We start from the raw sequence: 20,863 nt of genomic DNA on the forward strand, positions 1-20,863 counted from the left end.
GCAGAACCGGCCGCCCCCTCCCCAGCCCGGGCATTTACCTACGTGGGGAGGCGCCGGTCCGAGAGCGGCTCATGGCGAGCGACAGCAGCAGCGACAGCTCTGCGGACCTGCCCTTGCGGGGCTTCCCCCCGCCTCGCAGCCACACGCTTCTTTTCCCGAGCGAAACCCCGGCAGCGGCGCTTGGCCGCATTTTGAGTCCCACACGCCATCCTCACCCCGCCCTTCCTCCCGCCCGGGCTCGGCCCCGTCCTCCTCGCATCCCGGAGGGGCCACAGGGCTTGGGGGGGGGGGGGACACCGCTACCGGACGGAGCAAAGTGGGGGGGGGGGGGTCCAGGGGTGCGGGATGGGATGGGAGCCCCGAACTCCGCCGCGCTTCCCACGGCACCTCCCTCCCTCCGCCCGCTGCTTCCCAGCGACGTCCCCTCTTTGGGGGGGGTGTGGGGGGGTGGTGTCCCCAGCCCCTCTTTGTGCGTGGTGGGGGTCTCCCCAGCCCCTCCTGGGGGAGGGGGGAAGAGGGGGTGTCACTCCAGCCCTTCGCCCCAGGTCAGCCTGAGTCCTCCTATCTCGGGGGAAGATGCCTGAAGGGGCACCCAGGGAAAGCTGCGGGTGCCCAGCCCTTCTTTGAGCGATTCCCACCTGGATTTGGCCCCCTAAGAAAAGCTGGGGGTGAGGCAGAGAGAGAAGACACCACCCCCCTCGCTTTTTTTTTTTTTTCCACAGAAATAAAATGACCCCGTAACAACTTTGTCCCGTCCATCAAACCTGAGATCTAAGGTCCAAGCAAAAGGTCAGGCTTCAGGTTCTCCCCCTGCTTTTATTTCACCGCGCTATTTGGTCAGTCCCACTCGGGCCCTGGTGAGGAGCTTCTGGGGAAAAAAATAAAAGAAAATAAGTGACCAGCCAATAACTTTTTTTTGCTTGTTTGTTTGTTTGTTCGTTCTTTTTCACGTAAGCCATGCAATCCGGGTGAGCAGCAGAGATTCCAGCCACCACGTGGGAAATGCGTGGTAGCACAGAGCCCGGTGGTTGTTCCGTCGCGTTGTGCAGCGCCTTCACCTCCGGCTCCTCAAGGTTAGTTTCACCTTGCTGGAGCCCAACCATCATTTTGGTGGTTTTTTTTTTTTTTTTAGGCTTCTCAGGGCCATCCAGGTGGAGTTTGCCTGTTCTGGGGTGTGCATTCCTGCATCTTTGTTTTCCTTGTTCCTGAGGCCACCGTCAGCCTCCTTATGTAAGGACTTGTGTTATATAAACTCCATTCTTCAAGGAACAGTCATTAACCTACTACTGGGTATTGAAAATACCAAAATACTGTCACACAATTAAAATCACTAAATGGTGTCCTCAAATTAGAGCACAGATTGCATTGCAGATTTTTTTTCTTTTTTCTTTTCTTCTTCTTTTTCCAATTAAACCACACGCGTGAAACATTTGATAAACCGGGCACTTCATGCAAAAGAGCAGCAGCAAAAAGAGCTGGGACGGCGCCTCTTGCCGCAATCCTGCCCGACCCATCAGGGTTCCCTCCTCAACAGCCCTCGGCCCTGGGCTGCTTTCACTTCTGGCTGAGTCGGAGTTGGGTCCTACCCTCTCTGTGCGGACCTCGGTACCGGTGATGCAGGGATAATGCAGCTGGTTACTCTGCCAGTTGTAGAAAAAAACAGGCTTTTTAAAAAAGTAACAGTCAAATAAAATAAATAAATAAATAAAATAAATCACAGGAGAGACCAGACGATGTGAAGACAAGTGGGAAGGGATTTTGTGCAACTGAGGTTGTGCCTGGCCACCAGCCAGCGTTCCCCATCTCCCACCCGTCCCCAGGCTGGGACACCTCTCAGCCGGGCTTCAGGCACACTTGGGTGTAAGCGGGGTTTCTCAGCGTACCTCTGGAGGAGCCCTCTTCCCTTATTGTCTTTCTGGAGCAGAAGTCCTGGCTGCTGGGGACACCAAATGTCACTGCTGTGATGATTTAGTTCTGTGTGTGCCACAGTCCTGGTTGTACCTCGTGCTCTTCACCTCCTGCCTTCAGCTATAGGGTGGTGGTGCTGCCCAACGGCCAACAAACTTCATCCCAGTCCTGGGCACAATGGTCCTCTCTTGTTCCCACCAGCATGGCCCAGCATACAGGATTTACTACATCTGATGGGTTCACAGGGCTGCAAACGGGGAGAGCAGCCATGAAATTACCGCAGTCTTCATTAAACCCAGTCGCCGCACACAACGGTTGAGTCAACGATCTTCAGCACTGAATTATATCAGCAATTCCTTCTCCTCTCTCCACCTTCATCCTCCCTCAGTGGGCAAGAGCACCAAGTGACACCTGCCATTCTGCTGCCAGGAGCATCTCACGCTTCCTTCACTGTAGTGTCAGCCAAACAGGTTCCTCATTGCTCTTCCTGGCCCACTCTCAACACGGCCAGACCTGACTGGACCCTGAAAAGCTCCTCTTGCCCCATCCTCTTGCCCCTGCCATATCTAGGTGTGCTCCCCTGCCCTGGTATAGACGGAGTTTTTCCAAGAAGCAGCTCTTCACAGCAACCCGTGGTGGAAACGCCAAGTTCTGCAGGGCCACGGCAGGGATCAGACCGGAGACAAACCTGGGCAAACAAAAACAGGCTGCCTGTTCCTGCAGAAATAAACCACCAGCAACATTTCTGGGCCATTCGGTGCGAGCACACGCTGAACTCTTGGCCGCTCGCAGCCCGATTAGCTGGAGACCCAAGAACCACCTGAGGCCATGCCTGGTGTTCAGCCAGTCTGGCCTTTCGTCTGCGCGTCTGGGGGAAATAAGGCCAAGAAGTTTCTCTGGTGACTTCCAGCTGATGAAAAGAGGCAGCAGGGGCTGGCTGTGTTCGAGCAAAGTGACATTATACTTGTATGAGCCAGGATTGCCTTTTTAATGTAGGTGCGAAGGGATGCTTAGACAGTTTGGGGTTGCCACCACGACGGTTTTGTTAAACTTATTCCTAACCGCTTTAACATTGCTAGGATTAAGCTGATCCTTTTTGACAACAAGCATCCACATCACCTGTGACGACCTATGACCCTGTCAGCCTCAGGCCTCACGCTGTACCGTCACCAACACCCTCACCCAGACAAGTCCGTCGTCTGCATAACAAGAGCTCAGCAGCATTGGGCCAGTCCCCAAGCAAGTGACCACTGCCTTTGCCTTTCTTCTAGCCCAACTCTGCTGCGTGACACGACACCGTCACCCAGCCTCCTTCAGTTCCCAGCACTTGAGGGCTTCCAAAGTATCTTTTAAACCCCAGCAATTCTGGCTAAGGTGACAAAAAAGACCAGTGCACCCTGTACGGGGACCACCTCAGATGTTTTTTGCCCTGTGAGTATGCAGCCCCAGGTAGGAATATTATCACAAGCCACGTTTGCAGGAACTGTCTCCCTCTGCTTTCCTCCTGAAGGAACCTCAGCTGACATTCCACAGTGCTATACAAGTCAGAATTTATGGAGGAGTCTAACAACAACCAGAGCTAGCATTTCTCTCCTTTTTCCTTTCTTTTTCTTTTTTTTTTTTCTCTTCTACAAGAGCCCACTCAGCTGTCCTACACCCTCCCTGTACTCCACTCACTTTTTTATTCCCCTGTTTCATTACTCCTGTGCTGGCACAAGCGTTTGTGTTTGTTGATACCTCCTCCTAAGCTCCTACATGTACGAGGAATAGAAGTTGAAGCTGGCTAATCTGCCTAGCAACAAATTCATTCGGCTGCTGCGGTGGGGAAATCTAGCGAGGATCATCGATCTGCACACGGTCGGATCCAGCAGTACCGAAACCCAGGGAAAAAAACCCTCTTTTCCACCAAACGGGGTCCGATCGCATTATCTGCATCGCTTTGTGCGCCGAGCCTTAGAGGCAAAAGAAGAAACCCAACAAGAGAGAACTTCAGGGACAAGACACCAGCAGTGCTTTCATTTACAGAAACCTATTCGAAAGATGTGCTGGTGTCTCTGACAGGAAGAAGAACGTTCACGAATGTTACGAAGGTCTTAAGCAAGACCAGGAACACAGAGAACGGCCCCAAAAATCAAAAGTGACTCGTGTGAAAGAAAAACAGAGTGGAAACTGGAAGCGAACAGGGCTCTGCTGCTCCATGCCCTACAGACAGGGTCTGCGGAGGGCTGAGATGTGAGAGAGGGAAACCTCAAGAAGTTCTTGGCAAAAAATGCATTTCAATAGGTACTATTTTTTAATCAATAATTTCTTTCCTAGAAAGAAATATTTGTGTGTGTATAAACAGGTGTATCTCTCAAACAAGACTAGAACCCCACAAAATTCCTGTATAAACTGTGCTTCATTGTGGATTTCAATGCAAATGAAGCACATAGAGACAAAATAAATATATAAATGCATACATTTTTCACTAATCTTTAAGTTAAATGAGAAGTAATGTGTCAGAGTAAGAACAGCCTTAGCTAAAGAACAAGAAACTCTGTTTTGCTCACAGAAATCTGAAGTGGTTTGAATGGGACTGTGGATCACTCAGAATAATTGCCTGTCCATCCTGGTCATCCATCATCCATCCATCCATCTAGTCAAACGTCCTTCTGCACACTGGTAAATAAACAAATGAGAAGTAACCAGCTCCCAGAGTTGCTTTTCCTTACGAAGAGAAGAGTTAGGGTGGAAAGAAGAATTCTGTAACATCCTAAATACTATAGCATGGTTTTAGACCAAGGCTTCTCATTCCAGTTGAAGGGGTGCAGTGAATTGAATTTCTACTAATTAATCCATTCTTAGGACTACAGCAACCGGGATTCTCTGCCAAATACGCACACAAAAAGTATAATCTTTATGTAATAAAAAAGACACTGCTGTAAGTCTCCACATACACACAAAACATGGGCTAAAACATCCTGATTGGGTTTTTTCTGCCTTTCTGTGAAATAACAACAAGGAGCTCTGTTTAGGATGAATCAAGTTGAAAGTAGGAAACAATTTTCAAACAGTCTCCAAGTTTCTCCCTGCCACAGAGCAGACCTTGGCACTGACACTGCGAAGGGAAGGAAAACTCTGCCCAAAATACCCAGTACTTGCTTGAAATGTCTTTTTAAAGAGCTCAAGGAAAGCAGTGCAGTCCTTACAGAATCCTCTTCTTCCTTTGGCTGTAAATATCCCCATGGTAACAAGCGATGGTATCAGACAGACAAATGAGCAGAAGCAGGGGAGGCTGAATGAAATCCTTCAAATACTGAGTCTCCAGAAACAAAAATGGGACAGGACAAGCCCATCAGAAGACAAACCTCATCACAACTGCTGCTTGAACTTGCCCATCCTCAAATTGTCCTGATCTAGCTGTTCATTCACCACAAAATTTTTTGCTTTAAGTATTTTTAACAGAGAAGAAAACCAGCCCAGGTAACTCAGGGATATTAAACATTCCCAGGACCCGAATAAGATGCAATGACCCATTTGGACCCCGTCCAGGACACAGATGGAGCTGGCAGAGGTCTCTTCTCCCCACAAGGCAGTTGCAACCACAGCCAACCCCCCGGGTCCCAGGAGGAGAGAGAGGGGCCTGACCCAACAGACTGCAAGATCTGCAACGGCAAAGAAGCGTTTTCAGACCTGGATTTGCAGTTTTCGGGTGTGGAGCCACTGCCTTTCAATACATGCAGGTGTGTTCACTAAAAAAGGTGAAGCAGCACTGCCGTATGGCTGCATACACAGCCCAAGTTGCCTGCATAAGATGGGCAACGCTGCCCTAAATTGAGAGGAAGCACACAGCACTATCTTCCTGCATGTGCAAAATGATTGAAATTATGGAAAAATTAGGTGATTCACGTGACCTGTCAGAGGTCAGTGACAGAAAGAGAGAGAAACCAGCTCAAACCCCATTCCATGCTACCTTACTTCATGTTTAGAAAGTTGTCCTGTATTAAAGAGCAGAGACTTCATTTGCTGCTAATCATTTACACGTTCTTTTAACAAAATGACTTGGTGCCTGTAATCAGCAACACTTTACCATTCGCATTTCAAATGTCTAATAATTTGGTTTGTTTTCACTTTTAACTTCTATCAGTTTGAACAAACAGAAGTCTGAGCTTTTGCTCTGTTTGTGTACAACTGCTCAATTTATGGGCTTTAAGCCATGACAAGCATGTTTATTATTGCTGCACGGGAGGAAAATGCTTCTATTAAAGAGATACTTCAGTTAAAAAAAAGCTTTACACTATTTCTATTGACAGTGGAGTTTGCTGTTTCCCCCCATCTTCCTTATAGAAGACATACATCCAGCTGGCCCCGACTCCTACAGTTACAGCCTCACAGTCTTATTAATCTCACACACGATAATTCAAAAGCAATTAAGATCCCAAAAGATTTCCTGGCAGTGCCCCAATTCATGCAGAGAAAGCAGTTCTTCAGTTCAACACCGGATCGAAAAATCATTATGAGCTGCCCAGACACACAGCTCGGGTCTTTCAATTCCTACCAAGACCTTCTCGCTGTCGCTGCCCTCTCCAAGACCCTTTGGATGAATGACCATTCCTGTTCTACTACACATAGTTTCTGTTTTACCTTGCAGAGAACAGGTAAACTCACTCAGCTTCTGTTTTGAAGACAGACAATCTTACAGGTTTTTTCATTTTTATTGGATGCTTCCAACTTTATATCTAATAATATACAGATACTCGTTTTTCATTGTTCCATTCATATCCTCACGTAGTTCAGCCATTCTGTCACATTAAAATAAAAAAAAGAAAAAGCACAACTGAAATAAAATAAATTTGTAAGCTGGAAAAATACATTATAAACTTATATTCAAGAAACATTCTCTTTATAATTAAAGACCTACTTGTAATAAGTAGGATTTAAAGAAAAACTTGATTTTCATTTTTAAATAGGTGGCCTTTGTGTATACTTTTATCATCTCATATGTACAACCCCAACCAGTATCTCTGCCTACCTGTGACAGAATACCTGAAACAAAACAAAAAGACACTGAAAAGGAGTTTTTAAACAAAAAAAGATCAATATTCATTTTCCAGGAAAATACAGTATAATCAGAACTTTAAACACATGCTTCCCTCATCTGTATTAAGGCCTAAGAGACAAATGTGCTTTAATAAAAGCAGACAGTATGAAGAAAAGTCCTTCCACTTTTCTCTTCAAATTCCTGTAACAGCTCATCTATTTCATTTTCCATGTCTTCTGTGTGCTGTATCTAGAAGAGGAAAAAAAAAAAATACTAAGCAACCAGACTCCAAGGATACCACGTAGTTTAGAAAACTGTAATAATTCCATGCTTTTGGCTTACTGTGAAATCTAAGCCAGCAGGCTGTACAAAACACCGGGTGCTTTATTGAGATTCCCAGCATTCCCAAATGTATATATATTTTGCATCATGTTTATCTGCATATCCTTCCTCCTCCAACCCACTGAACTGGCACTTAACTAGTACTTTGTTGAGTAGGCAACATCCAGCCTTGCTAGGTACCGAATGGAAGCTTCGGAATAGCTACAGGCACACTGAACAGATGGCTGAAATTTCAAGTCCTTGAACCCTCTTTGGCTTTTTGAATCTGGAAAGGATTTCAGACCAGAATAGATCACACAGCCTGTTGCCACACTGGAATAGGTGAACCCATCAATTTGCACAAGGAAAGAGGAAAGGGAACCTTCCTCTCTTCTCTCGACTGCTTGAGTGCAGCTGATTTCAGTCCTGCTTCAAGAGCTACGGCCCCTGACTGCGGATGGCAGAGGGAACACATCATGCACACAACAGGGTGGTACCATTAAATAAACCTACATAGGATCTTCTTCAAGAGTATCACGATCCAGAATGCAACCTGATGTTTAAATCCCACGCATTACAACTGCTTTTGAAATGGATGTTTCTGCCATAAAGTGTTCCCAGTATGGGCTGAACACGTGTAACTGTTACACGCGGTGCTTTGCAAAACCGCTTTTTATCCGAGTTATCAACACATTTGGTTTGAGTGCACAGACCCAGAGTCCACTTTGGAAACAGCGAACTCAGCTACAACTCATCTGTTTGCGCAACAGCTCCAAAAATAACCACAAGAATCTGGAAACTTGTGTCTCGACATGGATATTACTTAAAACAACTTTTGCCACATGCAGGACCTTGAAGGAGAAGTGAGCAAACCCCAGCCCCTGCGCAGTTGACGGGGTCCAGGCACCCACAGTCAACAAGCCCCCTCTACTTACACACTGGCAGAGCTCACAGATGAGGAAAGCGCCTAGGGTGGCCTCCTCGTGGTTATCCTGAATGTCCACATTGATCACATGTACTGGCTGACACGTCTCCTGCTCTCTGGAATTTAAATCTAGTTGAAAACAAAACACACATAACAGGAAAACTTTGGGTGGAATGGTATATTTTACAAAGAGCATACATAAGGTTTTAAGAAAATACAGAGACATTGTCCAACTCTGCCTTCTCCAAACTTAGGTTTGGAAAATTGTTTATTTAATATGGTCTTAAACAGTAATTCCTCTTATTTCAAAAATGAGAGATGGATTTTGGAAACAAAAGAATTGAGTTTTGTGGGAGGGCCATGACAGCTTATTTGCCCTGGTCAAGAAAACTTACTGCCCACCTTGCTCTGACAGTCTTTAAAGAGTGGTATCAAGATTCTCAAAAGTCAAGAATGATTTTGAGCTTCCTCACCTGGAGAGTTTTAATTGCTTGTTTTTCAAAAAAGCACTGTACGTCCAACACTCTGAATATTAAACTGCAAGGTGAACTCCGACAAGTTAAGGACTGATAGTCACATTTGAAAATTCTAGCTTTAATGTGTTCCACTTATTAACACGGGGTGAATGGGGAAAAATAAAACATCCTTTTCCTGCTAATCCTCCCATGTATTACTGTTACGCCTCTCTAACATAACCTTCCTATTACACACACTGTTTTTAAGCTACAAGTTGTTCTCTCCTAACCCCATTCTGCAACTTCATTTGGGCAAACCTGTGGAGGCCTTCATTTTGAAGTGTCAGCTTTCACATCTAGAGACGTTTGGTGGCTCTCAAAGCCTTCCTCCTTTCATGGGTGAATTATGAAGGGCATTACCATGAAGTTAAGAGAGATGCACGACTGGAAAACTAGCCAGTGGTTGCTCTTCACCTCCCTTCCTCAGGATTCTCACCTAAAACCAGAGTGAAAGCTGCTTTCTGTGCGAGACACGCTGAGCCTGCTGAAGATCCATTCAAGCACCAGGTCAGTTGCTCTCAGAACTTATCAATACACTTCAAACACTTCGCTTAAAGATTCGTAACAGTAATTGCTCAGCTTGCAGGAGCCCATATTGATCGTGCTCTGTATTGCTCCATATTCAGTAAAATTGCTGAAAACCTAATCGGTTCTGTTTTACCTCAAACCAGGAGAATGACATGTGGCATGACCATTGAGGACTGAAAAGGCAGGGCAACAGCCTTTCAAATGTTGTGTATGGCAGTAATTCATACACTGGCTGGTCTTTCAAGGTAAAGTAAAGACCTTAGACCTCAGACCAGCCTGTATTCAGCATTCCTAGAGGGAGGGTTCCGAGCCCAGGAGCTCACTGAGTCATTGCCCAAACCCCACGACTTTGGGTGAGCTCACACCGAGCTCACTGCACTGTGTTCACGCAGAACCCAGTCCCCAGCTGAGATCCTTCTGGCATCTCTCACTGACTCATTTAAGGGCAAAGCCTTAGCGTGTTTTCAGTGTGCTAACCACACTCCAGAACAGTTTCTCCACCTGTACAGGACATATTTATTGTGGATAAACTACTTGGTAGGGCACAGGAAGTCTTCTGCAGACACGTGAAGGGAAGCTGCATAAGGAAGATGGCTTAGACTTTGTTTCTCCATCGACCCCGGGTGAAAAAATGGTCATCACATACAACTTGCTAGTTTTCTAGATCCATTAGCATTTTCAAACCAAATGCATATTTGAGTTTCTCCAAACGCTTGCTATTTCCTTATGTCAGCCCTTAAAATTGCTATGCGCACACATTCTGTGTAGCTGCCCACACCAGCATCTTTTAGAACTAAGCATTCAGCCATCACTTCTCTGGTACATGAAGTTTAAGTCATGGAGTGGAGCTCTTGTCCCTGCTGGTGCTCCTGCAGCATGAGTCAGAGGAGACAGGTGTTTCCAGATTTGTGAAGAACTTCAGGGAGGAGAGGGAAAAAAGCACCCAAATTTAACTTGGTTTATCAGTTCAAGGTCCTTACCTTCTACTACTTGATCATAGACTCTTTCTTCACACGTTAAGATCAAATCAAAAACGTCTTTGCAGTTCTGGAATCTTTCTGGTCGTGGCTTGATTCTCTTATTTCTGTCCAACATGTGTAAAATCCCATTCTGTGTGTATCTGAAGTTGCTTGAGTTAAGTACCTTTACTTTAAGAAAAGTCATAGTTTTGAACAAATGACCCATACAAGTTAAATTATTACTGTATCTATAAAATAAGATTCTTTCTGTTTGCAAATATAAAGAGCAATGACCACTAAATGGATTCCTAAGGTGGCACCAAGATCACCATCAGGGTAATTCATGCAGCTCCTGGTGTTCACAGACCTGTCACTGTCACTAGTACAATGGCAGAGACAGCTTTAAAAGGTCCTCGCAAGAGCAGAGTTCCTCAGAAGGAAAACTTTTCTTGGGTAACTATTTTTATATCCATAACACTTAGAACACACAGACTGAGCTGTTTGCGTGAGCAGAAATGTCCTACATTCACTTAAGTCACTGCCCCTCACTCCAGGGGCCTCTGTCTTGAAAGTCAATCTTATGGCGTTTCTGGTGTCAACTGCACACCTGTATAAAATCCTACTCAGGCCTCAGGTTTACGCAACCAAACTTCCAAAGAAAATTAAATCCATCACAGAAGCATCATCCCTTAAAAATATCCCAAGATGTGTAAGTGGGAATGAAGAAAAACACTGACTTTATGCCTGTCAGAACTTCAGTCACTGTGTGAAAGGAATCTGTTCCGCTGCTCGGTAGCTATATTTATGCTGGTGCTGTAACCTCCAGCCTCGAATTTACACCCTGTATCCCCCATTTCAGAGAGAGTTCACTAACCCCACTGCCTTCTCAGCCTCCTGGGACATGCAGTTTCATCAGGAGCACCCCAGGGTTGACAGTCACCAATATGCTCAATGGACTAAAACCAAACCTCCTCTGAAGGCAAAGTTTTAAGGCTAAATTCAGAATACCAGGAAAGGTTTGAATTAAGAAAGGCTGGAAACTGATGCATCTTTTCCTTGCTTTGAAGCAGCAGTATTTTTAGCCATCTAAACATATATATTTTTAAATTAAAATAGCAGTAAGGATAACCGTCTATAATTTCGTGAGATAACAGAAAGATTCTGAGCAAAAAAACTTTCCGTCATTAGGAGCAAGTAAGTAAGAGATTGTCTTGGCTTATTTCCTTCTTGAAAAGGTCATATACATATCTAACAGGTATCTTAATTCTTTTCAGAGCGCAGCCCTAATCTTCTGTAGCAAGAAACCAGCAACTTTCTGCCTACCTTTCTGCAGTTGCCCTCCGGTATCTCCGGTTCTGCTGCCCCAGCCAGCCAGACGCGCACCCGCTAACCTACAGGCTTCAAAGTGTTCTTCAACAGTTTCCAAGCAAACAGCCTCCAAAGCTTTAAAGTCTTTCAAGTGTTTAAGCTACATTAGAAACAAAACCCATCTTTCTACCTGTAAAAGTCTACTTTTTATGGAAAATACATTCAGTGCGATGTGTCTGCATCACCTACTTGACTAAAGAAAATTTCAGTTTTGAATCACAAACCGAATGATACGGTGTTTATCACAAATACACCTTGGCAATTCTCTCAGCCAACTGACTTCTCTTCAGGTCACCTCCAAGTCTTTTACCACTCTTCTTTCCCAAAAGATTTCTCCCTATATAGTTAAAAAATTGTCCTTTACAGCCCAAAGCTCTCACAAGCAGCCCTTGTGCTCCAGCACCTGCTGGTTCCTCAAAGCACCCCTGTAAACTCTCCTTGGGTTTGTCATGCTTGGAGAAAATCCACTTCAGTGTAGCTATTTCAGACCTCTGGTTATTTGCAAAGCATGAAAATGATTGCAAAAGCCATTTTCAAAATACTTGTAAACATCTGGCAGCACGGCTTTGTTCCGTTTGAAGGCGAGCCCTTTCTGGGATCTACAGTCCTCATTTCGACATCATGCAGCTCAAGGAAAAAATCTACAACATCCCACACACTTTTTTTGGGTTCCTTTTTTTTTTTTTTTTTCCCCTTTCTAGGATAAAATGTTGCTGGCATCTGTCCCCTAGCTTTCCTGACTGAGCTTGGAGACAGAATTACGCATATTCAAAAAACCCACACAGTCAAGCTTTCTGCCTCACAGTCGAGCTTTCCGCTGCCAACTTACAGCTATTTTTTTTTTTCCCAGGGTCCATCTGCCTATAAAAGGAGGCTGAAATACGCAGTTAGGATTCATGACACTTTCATATTTGGTTGTCTGAAATCTTTTTCACCTAGAAAAAAAACCCAGGGCATCATCCTTTCAAGCAAGCAGGGGGAGGTGATCTGCATGATGGTTTTCAATGCATAATCATAACGGGGCTTCTTTATCTTCATTATTAATGGTTCCCGCTATACTGCCAGATGTCAAATCATTTAAGTCAGACTTTGCTTCCCTTCCAATCGATTTCAACTCCGCGCTCCCTATCCCATGCCTTTCTGCTCTTTCTTTTCTGCAGTCACTTCTTCAGAAGGCACTTGCTAAATTCTCACCTGGCTTTCAGTGCTGTTCTCTGGCCATAGCGGCCACCGTAACTCTACCGTGCCCAGAAAGGCAACAAGACACGCACACGTTGATCTAAGAGGCCTTCACCTACTGCTAACTATCGGTACAGTAAATACATCACATTGTTACAGTGAGTCCAATTCAGGTATCGCCTTTATTGGAATAACTATGCTAAACAGATCCACAATATAATGAAATTTATGCATGACAACTCAGTAATGGAAAGACTTGGTATCAAGAGGAGATATTGTGATACAAGTTGAGTTTTTCCAACAGACAGAGTGACGCTGCTCACTCTTATGGACGTAACTATACCCAGCTATTTCTATTGTTACTGACTGTGCATTCTCTCCATTTACTTAAGGATACCCTGTAACGAGTATTGATGAAAATATACATGTAATTAAAAAAAAACAAAAAAAAACCAAACAAAAAAAGAGGTGTGTGTGTGTGTTTAGATTAAACCCTTAAAGCTTTCATAGCTCCTGCTACCCAAATTTAGAATTCCGGTCATAGATACCATAAATGCCTTTTACCATCCACTCGACAGGTCTCTGCTCAATACACATCCTTTACCCCTCTCATCAGTTTATCAGTAATTAGTTCACTGACAGGACCCTGAGAACACTGAGCACTACCTGGAAGGTGCATATTGCCAACAGTACAGCTTCTTCATCCTTTTTTTCAGCGCCGTGCAGCCGGCGGTGACTGCACCTTACAGACCCCACGGCCATCGCTCTGCTTTCGTTCAGAAACCCAGAGCAAGGGCAAAGCAAGAAAAGCAGATTTTACCAACTGCCTGGACATCAGCAAGTGACACCAATGTGTCCTCTCTTCTCTCTCTCGCACTAAGCGTTTGCTTTTGTAGATGTCCTTTCATCAGAGCGTTTGCTTTGAACTGGGCGCTTCAAACTTCAAAACCTCTGGCCAACATTATGTGAAAAGAGGATGGCCACAGGCAGTCGGTCAGTGCGACAATAACAAAGAAAATACCAGTGGTCCACAGTATCCTCTCTAAATGCCTTTCCCCCCTCCCAGCAAGTTTAAAAGTTCTAAAATACCGAAATGCTTCTGAGTTTGTCAAGTCCTCTCCAAAAGTCTCTACTGAAAGCAATTTCAAGATACCGTATAAACTACTCTCCCCAACCAGTAGTGAAATTCAGAAGTTTTACAGAACTGGAAGTCTATTTGCTGATTTTACCCGTCTTCCACCGCTGCACTGAACTAACTACTGAATAGTTCCACTTCACAAAACGTGAGTAAGGCTTGGTAAAAACTGCACTTTTGCTAAAGTGAAACTGGCATATGAGGGAACATCACAGGATAACGCAGATCATCCCGAGAAGCAGAAGTGTTCCTTCATTTAATATATTCTTGTCATTATCTTCACACATTATGATAAGAGTAATTCCTTGCTCTCCCCTCCCCAAAACTGCACTCTCTGTCATAAAACCTACAATGAGGTTAAAATTAAAACTAATAATAATCATAATTTTTCCCTACCCCAGAATACTGTTTTTCACTGTCCTTGTTGAAAGACAACCATGACAACTGCGTTGCTTCCACAAACGTCCCTCTTCCCGTTTTGCTGATGGTGTTTCTTGCGTAGCTGAACAGAGTGGCAAAGATCTGCTGGTTCCCAGACTACAAAACTCAATAAAATGTGGATTGCTGGTTTTTGTTAGGAAACTGGATCCTTACAAACCTGAAAGATATTTCTGGCTGTAATTTCCTGAGAACTATTGTTGGAAATTCATTAAGAAAAAAAATCTAGGGGATGAGAGCTGCAACATGAGTCAGGCCGTTAACGCTGTGTGATGATTATCGCTGTCAGAGGTCAGCTGGGTAAAACATTAAAAAGAAGTGACAGGCGGACTTAGAACAATGACGACAACAAAAAATTTCTCCTACGGATGCTACGTGTTATTCCATTCAGGTACTATGAAAATTAATTAATTGGAAAAAAACCCAACCCCACTCAAGCACATGCTCTTGATTATTTACACTCTCCCCTAATTAGGTTTTCCAGGGTCTGGTCTGTAATTTTGTAACTGTTAAAGTTGTATTGAATACACTCATACAGTTACATAAAAATCACTCATGGTGTAATTAATTTTTTTAATGACTCAAATGTTAGCACTATCTCCCCATTTATGCCTGCAAACACACTCACTTCTCTGTTTAGCCATAGTCAAGACCAGCGGTTATTCCAAGTTCTATTTCAGAAGCCAGCTTTTTAGGAAACTAGAGATGGTTTTTAGAACAACTTGTTAAATCTGTCCATGGAGAATTAAAGGGAGTCTCGGCATGCTCTTCTTCACACCAAACAGCAAAATCTAGTTGGAATGTGACACTGAGTTTCTCTGCAAGGATGGACAGCACCTTTTTTTTTTTTCCTCCCCCCCTTTTACAATAGCTCCTGGATAAAATGTGGTCTATTCCCCTAGAGAACTACACACTGAGACTAACTCCCCCAGTACAGCAATATCAAAGCAGACTGCCAGCACCTGAGAACACTAAATAACCTGCATTAAAATAAGAGCCAAATGCTCAGATTTGACTCTCCATTAAGAATTATTCTGCCCCGCTCCCCCCCAATATGAAGTGCTACCTTTGTGTCACACCTAACCCAGCCTCAGACCGTCTGTCACTTCCAGAACTCAAGGTTTATGTCAAATACACTTCTCGAGGAGAAGCACAAGAGGACAGCAAGAAGAGGAGAAGAAAAGACTACAATAAAGTACTGGCTGCCACTTGAGCATTTTTAAATCACCAAACAAGCTTATAGAAAATTATGTAGGAAAATCAAGTTTTATTGGCATTAAATAAAAATGGATACCTTGTTAGGGCACAACGGATATGGAAAGATACAGGGTATAGAAAGCAACTAGTCTGCACAAAACTCATTAGGGATTATGTTTAGAGAATCCGTACTTGGAGTTGACAAAAAGCAATAGATTAGCAAAGAAAAAAAAAAAAGGAGGATTTGATAAATCCTAAGATCAGACAGTTAAAGGTTGAAAGAGGCACACTGCACCATCACTAGACACATCTGAATCGGAGTACAAGATCACTGCTTCTTTTCCCAGAGCAGCAGGAATCAAGAATACCTATTCACTGGGAATAAATCCAGTTAATGCTGAGGTTTTTTCCCAGTAACTAGGATGATGGGGCTCCCACCGACCATCTCAGTTTTGAGATCCAACAAGACAACAAAATTCTGAATGGGAAATTCAGAAAGAGGTGACGGACTGAAGTCAGATGTAGCCAGATGAGTTCTGTTTCCTACTAAATGATGGTTTTGCAGAGCTCAGTGTCCAGCTGAAATCAAAACACTCTATAATTCAGCAGGAAGATTTCAACAGTAGTTCAACCTCAGAGCTCGGTATTAAGGAATGAACAGACAGGAATGACCATCCCCTTAGGCCATCCCAGCTGTGCTTTTCTAAAGGCGTGTGTATTTCAGAACTTGTAAAGCATCACCTGGAAACCAAGCACCACGTAAGAAATGCAAGCAAGATAACTAAATTTCATGCCTGCTTCTTTACACTAACATCTTCCAGCATATGATGCTGTGTTTTAAAACAAAGGCTTCTTTGTTTTCCTTTCTTACCACTACTGCTTACAGAGCTGCATCTCAGTGGTAGCAATCAACACACCTAGCCAATTTACTTTCAGAAGTATTTTTCCTACCTTAAGAAGAAATTTAGATAAACTCAACCACGCAGGTTTAGAAGGCTGTATGGAAATATCTACATCCAAGTCTTCCTTGATAGCTGGTGAAAAAGAATCTGGTGTAGCCTACCTACTCTGTTTTAATTTTTCCACTCTCCAGGAACAAAGACATCATCTAAAATATCCCTGTCTTCTCCTCTTGGCATAAGGGCACCCAACCAGGTGCCATCAAGATGACTAGTCTGCAGATGACTAAGCTTAGATGAGGTTAAGTGTTGCCTTACGCAATTTATATATCAATATATTGACCTATTTAAATTAAAATCCTGTATGATAAAAGGAAAACGATCTCTTACTGATCAAAGTATTCAGTAAGTTTCATTTTAACTCTCAGGTGAAACTGAAAATGAAACTCACAAGTGATTTGTGCTGAAAGTTCTGGGGTATATAAATTACATAGTCGTCTGAAATATACTAGAGACCAATTTATTAAACATAATTGGGCAAACTATATTTGCTAAAATGTATACACACTTTTTAGGAAAAAAACATCTTTAAAGTAATGGCTGGCACCCAAACCTTCTGCATCTTCAAACAAATCTGACGTGCTGATTATTCATTTTGGTGCAGCTGTCAGCACACTCAAATACTGCAATTCTTCATGAAAAACCAGCAGCAGAGCAGAACGCTTCTCACACTAGTATGAATGGCATTTGCAGGTCTCTTTTCCATATCATCTTAATTTATTTATTAGTATCTGTATTACAAACAGAAGATACGTTGTGTTAAACCCTGCTGGGCAAAATGCCCAGGAACTAGACATTTCCTTAAAGGAAGCGTGAGACGTCCCAACCTCTTTCTACCTTCAGAATCACTTCCTTTTACAGGGAATAAAAGACTAAAAATGGGCACCACCAGCTCTACTTTCCAAGCAACTGAGATTATGACTGCAAGAACATCCAGAGGGCAAACTGCCTTTCATTTAGAATGAAAATTGTGGGGGTTTAGTACTAATCAGAGTTTGTTCATAAGTCTTTTGTGGCACTGTGTAACTTAGTCTTAATGCTGAGAATGAGACATCCCAAAATACCAAAGATACTAATTTGGGTTAAATAACATTTCTGATAACATTTGTGCCTCCCTTAAGAACTTGCAAAGAATTGAAGTGTCACTTGTTTTTCATTGCTAAGGAGACCTATGCAGCATTTCTAAGCTACATGCTGCAAGGATAAAATCCAACTGGGCACACTCACAGGAGCTGGTCCAAACCTGACCACGTGCTGGTCCTGCTCGTTTCCTCAAGGCTGGCTGAGCCCCAAAGCTGAGGGCAACATACCCACACATCACTGAAAGAAGGAAAGATCTTTAGTTGAGGTCAACTGCCTGTTGGAGCTGAACAGCTGAAGCTGTATTTGATGGAACTGGACAGATAGAAGCTGTCAAAGGAGAAGAGAAAGGGAGCAGTAGCAAAGTCCACTGCCGAAGAGCCGGAGAAGGGATCTCACAGACGTACAGAAAGACAAGGATTCCAGAGACAGAACGCAACAAGATGACTTCAAAGATGTGGCACGTTTGACTATGCCATCAAAGAGTTGACTACACACTTGGATGAAGTTCAAGAGGAGTTCAATTCCAATTGCTGGGACCTGCAGTGTCTCAGTCACTTGGCAAGAGAGCTCAAACCACAGGAAAGTCCAGTAAGTGATATGGACACGTAACAAGGAACACAGAAATCCTCGTAAGGAGCAGGAGGCAAGCATGCAGGAATCATAAGAGGGTTCGTTAAGTATCACATACTACTCATGGATGCTCTTCTCAGGTTTAGAAATGAGTGCCAGATTTCAGAAGATGAGCAGCAAATGCCGTAGGATGGGGTGGAGGGAAGTACTTTGAGGTAGCTGTGAGGAGAGAGGTCTGTGACAAAAATATTAGTCCTTCCATTTAAAGTCTCAGAGAAACAGGGTCTGCAATAATTATTTTCAAATTGGTTTCCGTTGTTGTCATTGCTTTGTACTGTAGCACTCAAAGGAAATTTTCAACTAAATAGCTACAGCTGGATAGGGCAACTGAGATAAAGCGAAACACAGGTATTACAAAACTTAAAATCAATTAAGCCACTTCATTTAACACACTTGGGAAACCTGAGAACACATTCATAAAGACAGCGGGAGCACTTTTAAACAGCAGTATGCAGAGCGAGAAACACGCCGGAGGAGGTCTGCAGCAAACACTCCTCAGCCCAGCCCTACAAACAGGATACTGAAGAGGGATGTGCTTAATTCATAGCCTGATTAACAACCAATTTTGCAAATCTCGCATACACACAACTTGTGCACCCTGGGTAAACACTTCCCACAATAAGCCCTTCTCACACTCGTTAACATGTCCCTATTCTTGCAATAAATTCATTACTTATGAAATTCATAAGTATCATTAAAGATACCCAAGACTGCCAGTTCTGTCCCTGGGCAGCACCAAAGCCAGACCGCCTTCTCCTCCTCACCCCACCCCAACTTACTACCTTCTGAAAATACAGTGCTTTAATCACTTTGGTTTTTTCCTGCCCTGATATCTATGCCATGCCAATTACAGGTATACAGCAGTAAGACTGCCTGAATCCCTTTCACACATCCTAAAAGCAGAGATTTCACTAATTAATACTACTTCGGATTTTAACACTACTTTCACTACCTCGTATCAAATCAGTCAAAATTAAGTATCCCATAAAGTACCAGCACCATGTTTGGGAAAGGTAAGCATTTAAATGCATATTTCTATTTGTATGAGATTCCCTCTTTTGCTGACTTTCTCTCAGGTATTTATTGGAGATTTTTTTTTAAAAGATCTCTCACGTATATGAATTTCTCAGGGCTGACTGAGCTCTGTCTGGGATGTGAAGCCCTTCAGACAACTCTTGCATGTGCACCATACATGAACAACATCTTCCAAGAATAATTCCATGCCAGCAACTATTCTCTATATCAAGTAGGATTTTTATAAATACAGTTGTGTCAGCCAACTTCCTTACTACTAAGATGGGAAGTAAGAACCTGGCACACGTTCCCGTGGTAGACTGCAGATCTGCACTGCTAAATACTTTGTATGTTGGTCCAGTGCTGAACCCTTGCTATATTTACTCTAATTGAATAAATCTGGCACCTGGATCCCCAAGTGCCAGAAAAAATATATTTTAAATACATAGAAGGATATACGCTATCCTTCACAAAACACTGATCCAAGTACTTCTGCCAATGCTTGAAGCACATGCCTGCACACACTTTTGTGTGCTCTAGGAGTACAAGGAGGATGACCAGTGTCAAATCGTGACAGTGGCCGTCTTACTTGGATTTCTCTTACCTTTAACAATTTTCTGATCTTCCTTCTATCAAGATGTGGGCTATTGATCACGCTTCCAAGTGCATCCAAAGTTTCCAAACAATTTTTCATTGCTGTCTGTTAGAAGTTTTCAAAACGCTCCTCTGTAAGTAGCTGAAAGATGTTTTATGCCGTACCACGTGGACACAGGGCAAGCTACGTAGAAGTGAGTTTTCAAAATGCCTCACAGAAGCAGGTGACATATAAGCCACATCAGATGTAGATTATCAGAAAAATTTGGCACAGTTCACTCGATTTCTACAATTTGTACCTTTGGCAGTATTGAGAAATTTTTAAGATCAGAGTCACTAAACAAAAATGATGAAGCATCAGACTTTCACTTGCTCTTCCACCCCCACAAGTGCTAAAAAGTTTGTATTACATGAACATAACTTGATCACTCTAGAGTCAAAAGCATCAAAATTAATTGCTAAAACTATGAAGACTTATTTCTTCCCAGTAAATTAAATCACATTTGTTTCTTCACTACAGTATTTTTCAAAACTATCTCCTGTAACTTACACTGCTGGCTTTGCTGCAAGTTTCTAGATGCTTTAGTGAAGGCAGAAGCTACGATTCCACAAGACTCAATTAGAGCTGCTGAACTCGGAGCTTTAGTAAGAAGCATTGCTGGTAGCAAGAGAATGCTGACTTGGCCTAATGGAAATAGATGTGATTTATACCTAAAAACCTCTACTGATTTAAAAGGTGGCAGACGTGACACTAATACTCCATACATAAAGTTTAAGTAGAAAATGCTCCCAGCTAAAACACTCCAGCAAAAAAAAAAATCCTTATCTTTAGTACAAAGATAAGAGCAAAGAACAAGAAGGGGTAATGTATATTTGCAAAGTCATGTGGAAACATGCCTTCAGTCTCTCTGTTAAATTTCACGATCTTTCTGCATATCCAAGAAAAATGGCATAAACATCCCTTCCATCCCTGGAGACGTTCAAAGCTGGGTTGGACAGGGTTTTGAGCAACCTGGTCTGGTGGAAGGTGTCCCTGCCCAGGGCAGGGGGGTGGAACGAGATGCTCTTTAAGGTCAGATGATCTTCCAAC

The 20,863-nt window shown here is 43.3% G+C and overlaps 1 protein-coding gene across 1 annotated transcript in view; it reads right to left on the reverse strand.

Moving 5' to 3' along the window:
• Positions 1–6,585: 6,585 nt before the first annotated feature.
• Positions 6,586–20,863, reverse strand: part of SSU72 (SSU72 homolog, RNA polymerase II CTD phosphatase) — a 28,572-nt gene continuing 14,294 nt past the window's right edge. Inside the window, exons 3-5 of the mRNA XM_074161749.1 lie at positions 10,198–10,337; positions 8,185–8,303; positions 6,586–7,177 (exon numbers count right to left, since the gene is read on the reverse strand). Of these exons, the coding sequence (XP_074017850.1) occupies positions 7,076–7,177; positions 8,185–8,303; positions 10,198–10,337 (361 nt within the window). The 3' untranslated portion in view covers positions 6,586–7,075. The remainder of the gene's footprint in view (positions 7,178–8,184; positions 8,304–10,197; positions 10,338–20,863) is intronic.

Source organism: Numenius arquata, chromosome 20, assembly GCF_964106895.1.
Source record: "Numenius arquata chromosome 20, bNumArq3.hap1.1, whole genome shotgun sequence".
In the NCBI taxonomy this organism is placed as follows: domain Eukaryota; kingdom Metazoa; phylum Chordata; class Aves; order Charadriiformes; family Scolopacidae; genus Numenius; species Numenius arquata.